The sequence below is a fragment of the Cyprinodon tularosa genome, unplaced genomic scaffold (genome assembly GCF_016077235.1).
Source record: "Cyprinodon tularosa strain WSP-4 unplaced genomic scaffold, ASM1607723v1 ctg1162, whole genome shotgun sequence".
NCBI lineage: Eukaryota > Metazoa > Chordata > Actinopteri > Cyprinodontiformes > Cyprinodontidae > Cyprinodon > Cyprinodon tularosa.
Window position 1 is genome coordinate 173,979 of NW_024037962.1, and position 11,646 is coordinate 185,624.

Below are 11,646 nucleotides of genomic sequence, written 5' to 3' on the forward strand. Positions count from 1 at the left end.
GGGTTTAATGGGAGCTGTAGAATCTCTTATTCCAATTATTTTCCAATTTAAAGTCGTAGGGAAATTAGATTTAAAAGTCAAATCATTCTGGCTTAAACATGTATGTAAATGTTCTCTTTATCAGACCAGATTGTCCCAAAATGTAGAACATTTCTATTTTTAAAACAATCCTGTCTTTAAATCTGTGTTTTTTTCGTTATCTTCTGCAGGCCAGTTAGTTCTACGTCAGCCTGAACACCTAAATTCAGCCAATCATAGATCAACGGTCATCTGTCAATCAAATGTTTTCGGTCATAGCATCTTGATTCATATGTCGCAGCTAATATACGCAACGGTTGAAACCAGAATCCTTTCCTTTCCCATTGAGTTGCGTCCCAGTGTTCACGGGGATGGACGTCTGTGTCTTCAGCAGGCGTAGAGCTAACAGAACTGGCAGCGTTGCGAGGCAAGGGCTCAAACATGTACGGCTGGAAGCCTTCTACACCAAACCAAGCTTCTGCCGCCCTGGCGTCCTCTTCCACAACATCTTCGTCCCCGCTTTCCTCCTCTAAATAAAACATGGATGACGGAGGAGACTCATCCACGACCTCCGACACTAAACTCTCCTCCTCTTGCATGTTTCCGCTGTCCATAGCGTTCCTTGACAGCGTCGTTTCTAAGCCACCAATTTAGTGCTACTTGATCCCAATGGAATGGAAATGCGACGGTTGGAACGGCCGCTTCCCTACGACTTTGAGAAGAACAGTCTGTTCTTGGACGGACTGGGAGCCTTTCACCCACTGACCTCTGCAGACTGGTGCCAATGGCTGGAACCCACAGAGGGTCTTTGGGGGCACTGCCTGAAGATGGCAATGTTTTAACTTTAATGTCAGCTGACCAATAATTGAGGAATGCTTTTTGAAATGAATGACTCCTCCTAATGGTTGGGTTCATGAAGGTCCAGAGCTTTCCTGCAAACAGCAGGTAGCGGCGGTCCTCTGTAGCTTCCAGCTCTGACCTCATGGTGGTCCTGAATGATGGCGCTGGATGAACTGCTGGATCAGAAGACTAAAGTTCTCCTATTACCGGATGAACCGGTTTGGAGATAAGGTCACCAAACATCTCCAAGGAGAAGCCAGGATGAGACGCCTGTCCTCCCTGCCTCCCTCTGACCTGCTGAGAGGGAAAACTATCCTGCTCCATCCAGACCTCCTTAGATTTCTCCTGCATGCTGAGCCATTGTTCAGGTGTAACATGCAGGGCGTGGCCTCAGTACTCGCTGCAGGTCGGCGGCTCTGATTGGCCGCTGCTCTGGTCTCAGACACCTGATAGCGTTGGCTCTCATTCATTCCTATTGTGTCTCTGGAAAGAGTCCTGAAATGAATCTTCCTTGGGGAACATGGAGTTTGGTTCCCCTGGTACCTGCTAAACACCTCCCTGAAGCAGCCAGAGAGCCTGGGCCCCACGCATCACTGTCTCCCTCTGTCTGCAGATGGCGGCGCTGCAGAGTCCATTTTATGGGGACAAGATGAACCTGCTGACGCTGTGTCAAAAGATCGAGCAGTGTGACTACCCTCCTCTCCCGCCTGACCATTACTCCCAGAAGGTAAGCTGCTCTCATCCACGGCCGCCATTTTAGAACAGGAGGTAAAATCACTGGCTGTGAAAATGTAACGCTGAAATAACTATAAGGGTCTGGGTTGTTTATTTCAGTGTTTGGTTTGCCTGAGAATAGACCTTAGCTACATTGAAGACAGGTTTCATTAAAGTCCTTCCTCTCAATGAGAAGCAGTGGAAAATTCAGCTTCATTAAAAGCAGAACTCACAAATACTCAGGGGGGGGGGGTTCTGTCACAGGAAAACAGGCAACATTTGTTACGTTAAGATTATGTTGATTTTTAGCAACAAAGATTTATTAAAAAAATATATATATTGCAATACTACTAATCCAAAGTTTCATTCAATAATAATTCAGTATAAATAAATCAATAACCCAAATTCCATCACAACCAATTTATAAGTAAACTCAAAGTCTCACTTTATATCGCAAAACAAAACAACCCTAATAACTGAAAGTCCAAAAGTGTCTGTTCTTTTTTATATTTTTTTATATAATGTCCACACAGGAGTTCCATATCCCCCGAACTCTAAGCAAAATCCTGGAAGTCCAAAGTCCGATCCAAAACGAAAAACGATTACAAACGATATTACCGTATTTTCACGACCATAAGGTGCACCGTACTAAAAGGCGCAGTCTCAGTTATGTGTCCCTTTTCCAGACATGGGCAATGTGGAGTCAACAAGTCATCTCCATGTCATGTATTTGAAGATTTCCAATCTTCACTGTGAATTAACCTGTGCAGATTGGACTCACCTGGTTAATTGGCTACATGACATGGAGATGACTTGTTGACTCCACATTGCCCATGTCTGCCCATTTCTGTATTTAACACACACATAAGGCGCACCGGACTATAGGGCGCGTTTTTTATATACAGGTACATGTCCTCTACTACCTTTAAATTCCTCTACTGCGTATTTAAAAATAGAGCGGGAGCTAAACTGAGTATGTTTGTGCTTTATTCATGTATTTATTACAAAGTATTAATCAAACCCATCAAAGTCATCATCCTCTGTTTCTGAATTAAACAGCTGCGCTAAATCAGACATGCCAGTTTCCCCTTCTTCGCTGTCAGAGTCACTTTCCGTGCAGCGCGGCTCCTCAGAAATAATGCCGGCTTTTGCGAAAGCTTGTACAACAGAGCCAGCAGACACGTTAGTCCAAGCATCAACAATCCATCCGCTAACGGTGGCGTAACTTGCCCGGCGCTGCCTTCCACTTTTCCTGAAACTGTGGTCTCTGTCTGTCATCCATCGCTCCCACGCCGCTCGCAGCCTTACTTTGAACGGCCGCTTCACACTGATGTCGAGCGGTGGAAGTTCCTTTGTCAGACCCCCCGGGATAACGGCGAGCACAGCGTTCATTTGATTCACCTTTTTTTTCACATCGGCTGTGAGATGGGCACGCAGCGATGGTGATGCGTGGAAAAAACCACCTGGTCTCCTCACATACACCTCCCTCAGCCACGCTTTCATCATCTCCTCATCCATCCAGCCCTTTTCATTTGCGTTAATATCATATGTCATCAGAGCGCTGTGTCTGTCTCGCTGTCAGCTCCCAGATCAGCTTCTCTGATTGGTTGATGCGGCGCGTCCAGCAGCAAAACTTCAATTTTTCCATCTCGAGCAGCAGCAGCGCGTTGGCGGTGCGTCAGATGCTTAAACGCTTCCCGACGCGCTGCGCCTGCTGCTCAAAACGCGCTGCGGGACCTTTTGCTGCGTCTATACGCTCGTCAACCATTGACTTTGCATGTAAACTCGCTGCTTCTGCTGCACCTGCTGGGTCCGGTTCACAGCGAGCACAGCTTAATTTGTTTCCCCATGTTTTTCACATCAGCTGTGAGATGGGCACGCATGGAGTTACATATTAATGGTGATGAGTGGAAAAAAAACACCTGGTCTCCTTACATTCAGCCACTCTTTCATCATCTCCTCAATGAGGTGGTCTCAAAAGTCGCAGTTACAACACACATAGGGCGCACCGCACATTTTGAGGGAAAAAAAGACGTTTAAGTGCGCCTTATAGTCGTGAAAATACGGTAATTTTATGTAGAATGTTTATTGATACAAGTAGGTGAGTAATGACAATGGAAAAGATTTACGCCCCAGAACTCAAAACTGAGTTTTATCCACTATCCCTTTATCTAGAAATTCTGGATGTTTAAATAAATGCATCTATTTGTTAAATGCTGTAGGAAAGTATAGTTATTTATTTAGAAAATATGGGTGTTTTGCTGGTTAATTTTCCTGTTGGAACATTGTAGACTGACCCTGGGGTTCTGGTGCCTGCCCCCCCCTCAGTGTATGTTGGTTATCGCCTGGCCACCCTTATAAACATTTCTGGCTCCGCCTCTGTCACCGGGCGGCGTCCTCTGGGTGCAAACTCCCTTCAGTTTCCTCCATGGCTGATCTGCAGCGCTGGGACAATCTTTGACTGTGTTTTATCTTTCTTCATTATTTTTTGACTTGTTTTTAACAGACATCTAGACAAACGTCAGACCTGTCAGAGCGCGTCTTCCTCACCTGTCAGGCTGCGCGCCGACTGACACGCCCCTTTTTATTAAGAAATTTCTCCTCACCAAAATAACCCAGCATATTAATTCCCATCATCATTTTTAACCAGTGGAGATTCTAAATAATATTACCAATGAACTAACTGTTCTACAGGACAGTTTGTTATCGGCACACTTTAATGTACTTTATACAAAAATAGAAAATAACACAGTGGTTCTGTTACAGCAGGAAATGACAGAATAACACAGCTGCCAGCCATGAATTTGTTTTCCTTTTACTGCCACCTGCTGGACTGGGGGTGTAGTGTAATTTTCTTCCACATACATTATTTTAATGATTTAAAATTTTCACGACCTTTGAAGAAGTGAAAACAGAAATAACCCAAATAACCAGAGATCCTTTTACCTGAGCAGGTTTTTAAAGGAAAAGTCAGCAAGAAATGATAATGGAGCATTATTTACGTTTGCTATGATTTAATGAATTTAGCGTTAATCAGTAAAAAAAGTTAAATATTTTTTCGTGGCAATCATTGAGTCTGGGAGCGGCCATTTTTGCCCAAATATAGTAACCCCTCCCTCCTGCCATCTTCCAGCAGTGACGTCACGGTGCGGTAAGCCTAGCGCCATTCTCCCCGCTTTCCAAGCTAAATCAATGGGAACTACTAGACACATCTGCAATCAACAACAATTATTGAAGATTTCCAGAGGACTTCACCATTGAAATTCACCAGAGCTATAGTGAAACTGACAATGCCCACGTGCATGGCAGCTGGATGCTGGAATACATCGGGTAAAAGTGAAAAAAAGAGTTATTCCACCTTTCTGATTCCTGATCCTCCACGGACGGGTTGGTCGTTGGATCGCCAACTTGAAGAGGGAGGATTTGCCATCGAACTTCTGGCCAGAGAAAAAACCCGTAATATGTAGCCAACATTTGGAAGAAGAATGTTTTCAAGATGACTTGGATAATAGCGCGTTGTGACAAACACCAGATACAGCACTGGGACTTGATCAACAGCCGATACCGCACCGTGACAATGTCACTAACCAGTAGGTGGCAGTAGTGTTCTTTGACAAACATGGATGCCTCCAGTAAAGCACATTCACATGAAAATGACTCTGAATTAAAAACACTGATCATTTATTGAACAGGATGGAATCATTTCACATTCAAAGAACTTTCAGAAGTTTGGATTCTGAATATGAGCGACTTTTCCTTTAAATCCTGAACTTTGTCTCAGTCAAACCTTCGCTGTGCAGTGAGTGTTGGTCTTTATTTTCAGTTGAATAAAAGGTTTAGATCGTTTCCTCAGACAGTTAATCAGGAATTATCCCCTGAAATATCAGCTGAGCTTCAAACTGATCGTTTCTCTGCTCTATTCTGGTCCGAGGCGGTTATACTGGTTTATACTGGTTAACTCGTTAGATAAACCATCTACATACTGGGCTTAGGTTGTCAGACAGAAATGTGTTTCTTTACAATGCATCATTATTAGTGTGAGCACAAGTTACCATGGAAACACGCCAGATTTAGCCTGTGATGCTAATTTTCACCTGTAGTCTGTTAGCTGGTAAATGTAAAAACCAGAAGCAGAAAGATTCTAAAAGCAGCAGCTGGTTTAAAGACGGACATGTTGTGAAAACTCACCTGAGGACGAACATTTGGTCGTCTGGAGGAACCTTTGATTTAGAGAAAGTTAGGAGGAGCAGGAAAAAAATAAACTGCCCTTCCTAGTTGGTGCCTCGTCTAGCGGGGAGCCATTGGGTAGAAAGGGCCCTGCAGGACCCTATTGGGTAGAAACTGCCCCATGGGGCCTCGTTGGGTAGAAAGTGCCTTTTGGACTTTTTTGGGTAGACAGGGTCCTGCGGGCCCCGTCCAGTAGAAAGGGCCCTGTGGGGCCTCGTTGGGTAAAAAGGGCCCTGCGGGGAATCAGCGGTTTGTGATTTCAGAGTCAGAAACATTTCGTTTTCTATTCCTATAGTTTTCTATTAAATGAAAGTTATTATAGATTATATCGGTTCTGTTTCTAAGGTTACTGAGGATAGAAATGGCTGCTGGATCTGAAACCTCAGCTTCTTCTCCTCTCCAGCTGCGTGACCTGGTCAGCATGTGCATCAACCCAGACCCGGTCCAGAGGCCCGACATCGTCTTCATGCTGCAGATGGCCAAGCAGATGCACGCCTGGACGTCCAGCAGCCCCTGAGGGCCCATTGGAGCCGCCTCTGAGGTCTGAGGACGCCGCTGCCTCCGCCGTGCCTTAGCTTCTGTTCCTGAAAGAAAAGACGTTCCTCTGGCTCTGCCAACGCTGATGTCATGGTGGCTGTAGCTGTGAGCTCAGCGGAGCGGAGAACCTGACCTCCATGTGGAGGAAGTCTGGATGAGGAGCCCTGATCCTCCGGTTCTGGTCCAGTAGAGCAGAATCAGGACCGCTCCGACCCAACGGCTGCTTCATCTCCTGTCCAAATAAAGACCTGCCAGCTGAGCTGCACACGGTTGGAGAGATCTGACCTCCCTCCCTCCTTTCCTCCCTCCCTCCTTTCTGGAACCTTCTGATGTTCCTTCTGTCCAGACCTCAGGTGTCCTTCAGTGAACCTCTCCTCCATCATGGACTCGTTTTTCTTATTTTCCAGGTGGATCATCTGGTTCAGGTTTGCAGCAGATCAAATGTTGTTTATCTCTGTTTTCCTTTTCTGTATAAAATAAAGCGACTATAAATCCTCCACCACTGGTTCTCTTCATGCTGCTCTGTAGAAGTGGACTTCTGGGTCTGAGCCATGTTCTATATGAGCTAGATCTATACTCTTGCTGATTGTATAATTATGGTCAGTTTAATTTTTTCCTGATTTATTAAATCAAAAGGTTTATTTTATTAGGAGTAAAGAAAAACAAGCCATCCAAACCAAAACCACCGTGGTTCTGTTTGATAAGATCAGAAGATTTCTGGTTCTTCCACTGATGCTCTGTGTGAAGAACCAGTGGAGCAGAACCTCCAAGACCACCTGAAACCTTAAATGCAGGTCAGGAAGTCAGAACACGTCACCTGGAGAACATTTCCACTAACCTGACTCCGCCAGATGGATTTGCTCCGCATATCCATCTGGAAACCTTCCGTTGAAGTAATTTTGGGAAGGGGCGAAAATACTGGTTAGCTGATTGGCCTATGTTGGTGATAGAAAGGCCAGATAAACCAATCAGATCACGAAGCATATGACGTACTAACAGAGCGACGACGAAGAGGAGCCAATTGATAGATCAAACTCTTGCTGAAACCAGTCGGGAGAAGAGCAAAAACATCTTTTCCTCTGAGAAAAGCCTCCAGAGCAGTGTTTTGCTCTTCTTTCAGTGAAGAAATACTCTGTAATTCCCATAAAACTTGCTCGATAGCCACGCTAACGCTAGTTTCATCGGCTGAAGCCGCCATGTTCTTTAGACTGAACTGTCGCGCTTCTCGTTGCGTCACACCTCAACCCGCCTCAAAGCCAACGCTGATTGGACGTTCGTTTGATGAGGTCCCCCTGCTCAAGCAGAAACATGTTCAGGCCCGCATGAAGCTCGCCATTCACCACCTGGACGACTCCGAAGAGGCCTGGAAGAAGGTGATGTGGTCAGATGAGACCAACATAGAACTTTTTGGTCTCCACTCAACTCGTTGTGTTTGGAGGGCAAAGAACAGCGAGTACAACTCAAAGAACACCATCCCCACCGTCAAGCATGGTGGTGGCAACATCATGCTTTGGGGGTGCTTTTCAGCCAAGGGGGCGGGACGACTCCATGGTATTGAGGGGAGGATGGACGGGGCCATGTATGGTGGAATTCTGGACCAACATCTCCTTCCCTCAGTGAGAGAGCTGAAGATGGGTGGAGGATGGGTGTTTCAGCACCACAGCGACCCTAAGCACATCGCCATGGCAACAAAAGAGTGGCTGAAGAAGAAGCACATCAAGGTTCTGGGGTGGCCTAGCCAGTCTCCACACCTGAATCTAGTTGAAAATCTTTGGAGGGATTCGAGTTGCCAGGCAACAACCTGGGAACCTGAATGATTTGGAGGCTATCTGCAGGGAGGAGTGGGCCAATATTCCTGCTGAAATGTGGAGGCTGTCTGCAGGGAGGAGTGGGCCAATATCCCTGCTGAAATGTGGAGGCTGTCTGCAGGGAGGAGTGGGCCAATATCCCTGCTGAAATGTGGAGGTTGTCTGCAGGGAGGAGTGGGCCAAAATCCCTGCTGAAATGTGGAGGTTGTCTGCAGGGAGGAGTGGGCCAATATCCCTGCTGAAATGTGGAGGCTGTCTGCAGGGAGGAGTGGGCCAAAATCCCTGCTGAAATGTGGAGGCTGTCTGCAGGGAGGAGTGGGCCAAAATCCCTGCTGAAATGTGCACAAACCTTTTCACCAACTATAGAAACCGTTTGACGTCTGTGCTGGCCAATAATAGCTTTTCTACAAAGTATTAACATGCTGTTCGTCCAGGGGGTCAAATACTTGTTTTTCCTCATCAGATGGTTTTAATTTTTATAAATTCATATGATGTTATTTTCTGGAATTTTCTTTGGGATTCCGTCTCACTGTTAGAATGTACACTATATTGCCAAAAGTATTTGCTCACCTGCCTTGACTCACATATGAGCTTAAGTGACATCCCGTTCCTAATCCATAGGGTTCAATATGACGTCGGTCCACCCTTTGCAGCTAGAACAGCTTCAACTCTTCTGGGAAGGCTGTCCACAAGGTTTAGGAGTGTGTTTATGGGAATTTTTGACCATTCTTCCAGAAGCGCATTTGTGAGGTCGCACACTGATGTTGGACGAGAAGGCCTGGCTCTCAGTCTCCGCTCTAATTCATCCCAAAGGTGTTCTATCGGGTTGAGGTCAGGACTCTGTGCAGGCCAGTCAATTTCATCCACACCAGACTCTGTCATCCATGTCTTTATGGACCTTGCTTTGTGCACTGGTGCACAGTCATGTTGGAAGAGGAAGGGGCCAGCTCCAAACTGTTCCCACAAAGTTGGGAGCATGGAATTGTCCAAAATGTCTTGGTATGCTGAAGCATTCAGAGTTCCTTTCACTGGAACTAAGGGGCCAAGCCCAGCTCCTGAAAAACAACCCCACACCATAATCCCCCCTCCACCAAACTTTACACTTGGCACAATGCAGTCAGACAAGTACCGTTCTCCTGGCAACCGCCAAACCCAGACCCGTCCATCAGATTGCCAGATGGAGAAGCGCGATTCGTCACTCCAGAGAACGCGTCTCCACTGCTCTAGAGTCCAGTGGCGGCGTGCTTTACACCACCGCATCCGACGCTTTGCATTGCACTTGGTGATGTATGGCTTGGATGCAGCTGCTCGACCATGGAAACCCATTCCATGAAGCTCTCTGCGCACTGTTCTTGAGCTAATCTGAAGGCCACATGAAGTTTGGAGGTCTGTAGTGATTGACTCTGCAGAAAGTTGGCGACCTCTTCGCACTATGCGCGTCAGCATCCGCTGACCCCGCTCCGTCAGTTTACGTGGCCTACCACTTCGTGGCTGAGTTGCTGTCGTTCCCAAACACTTCCATTTTCTTATAATACAGCTGACAGTTGACTGTGGAATATTTAGGAGCGAGGAAATTTCACGACTGGATTTGTTGCACAGGTGGCATCCTATCACAGTTCCACGCTGGAATTCACTGAGCTCCTGAGAGCGACCCATTCTTTCACAAATGTTTGTAAAAACAGTCTGCATGCCTAGGTGCTTGAATTTATACACCTGTGGCCATGGAAGTGATTGGAACACCTGATTCCAATAATTTGGAAGGGTGAGCAAATACTTTTGGCAATATAGTGTATATATGATTGAAATTATAGATCGTTGCTTTCTTTGTAAGTGGGCAAACCTGCAAAATCAGCAAGGAGTCAAATACTTATTTCCCCCCCACTCAAAGCCACTCAAAGCAGTGCATCCTGGGAAACGGCAGAGGTTCAAACCTCGAGTAAAAAAACCAAAATATAGGACTAATTCTACAGCAGGATATATTAAAATATATCCACGTCTAGTGAAGGTGAACAGTGGCAGATCTAGACCAAATGGACCAGGGGCCCAGCAGGGGGCCAGCGTGTTTTCATGGGGGCCCAGAAAAGCATGAAATAAAAAACAGGGCAAGAGATTCAAATATATTAGAGAGCTGCATGAAGGGAAATTTATTTTCAATAAGGTTCAATAAAAATTCAATTTCTTATAAGGTCAATATACATTTATAATTTAGGAATTTTAGAGATTATTGACTTAATTTAAAACTACTGTTTTCTATAAAATTTTAATTAGAACTAAAAAAACTGTTAAATTCATCTGTAAAAATTAGAGCATTTTTTATTTGTTGTGAAAAAAACCATTTAGTAGATTGAAACTGGGATCCTCTCTCAGTAGCACTGAAGATATCACCTCAATGTTTTTGAATAATTAGTAAATCAGAATTTGTAAAGAATCAGCTGCAGAATGAAATCGATCCGAAGGACCCATCAGTAACCATGTCTGTTCCAGCACAGATCATCATTCAAATTTATTTTAAGTATTGTCTTCAGTACAGGGGCCATAACAGGGGCACTGGCCCCCGTTGGCCCCTGTCTAGAACCGGCCATGGTGAGGAATGATGACATCATGGCGAGGTGCACTGTATGCTGAAGTCCATGAAAAACAGAAAGCACAACCGATGTTCAAGGCTACAAGATTGAAAGTATTGAAAATAAAGAATCTCCCTGAAATGAGTTTTTGGAACTTGGGATATCTGTTAATGTTTGAAAACCAAATTTGTCTTTTGAAAATCCAATACCAAAAACGGCCAGTAGATGGCTATAGTGACTATTTGAACGAAACAAAAATTCCAAAATAAAAAACTTAAGACTAACCCCCAGATTCCACATACAGGTGCTGGTCATAAAATTAGAATATCATGAAAAAGTAGATTGATTTCAGTAATTCCATTTAAAAAGTGAAACTTGTATATTATATTCATACATTACATACAAACTCATATATTTCAGATGTTTATTTTGTTTAATTTTGATGATTACAAATGACAACAAATGAAAATCTCAAATTCATCATATCAGAAAATTAGAATATTGCTGAAGACCAATAAAAACAAAGGATTTATAGAAATGTTGGCCAACTGAAAAGTATGAACATGAAAAGTATGAGCATGTACAGCACTCAGTATTTAGTTGGGCCTCCTTTGGCCTGTATTACTGCAGCAATGCGGCGTGGCATGGAGTCGATCAGTCTGTGGCACTGCTCAGGTGTTATGATAGCCCAGGTTGCTCTAATAGTGGCTTTTAGCTCTTCTGAATTGTTGGGTCTGGTGTATTGCATCTTCTTCTTCACAATACCCCATAGATTTTCTATGGGGTTAAGGTCAGGAGAGTTTGCTGGCCAATTAAGAACAGGGATACCATGGTCCTTCAACCAGGTACTGGTAGCTTTGGCACTGTGTGCAGGTGCCAAGTCCTGTTGGAAAATGAAATCTGCATCTCCAAAAAGTTGGTCAGCTGCAGGAAGCATG

At 44.8% G+C, this 11,646-nt stretch overlaps 1 protein-coding gene across 1 annotated transcript in view; it reads left to right on the forward strand.

The window, feature by feature from the left end:
* nek6 (NIMA-related kinase 6) overlaps positions 1 to 6,833 on the forward strand; it is a 32,698-nt gene extending 25,865 nt beyond the window's left edge. The window contains exons 9-10 of the mRNA XM_038307458.1: positions 1,472 to 1,585; positions 6,203 to 6,833. Of these exons, the coding sequence (XP_038163386.1) occupies positions 1,472 to 1,585; positions 6,203 to 6,316 (228 nt within the window). The 3' untranslated portion in view covers positions 6,317 to 6,833. The remainder of the gene's footprint in view (positions 1 to 1,471; positions 1,586 to 6,202) is intronic.
* The last annotated feature ends 4,813 nt before the right edge of the window (positions 6,834 to 11,646 follow it).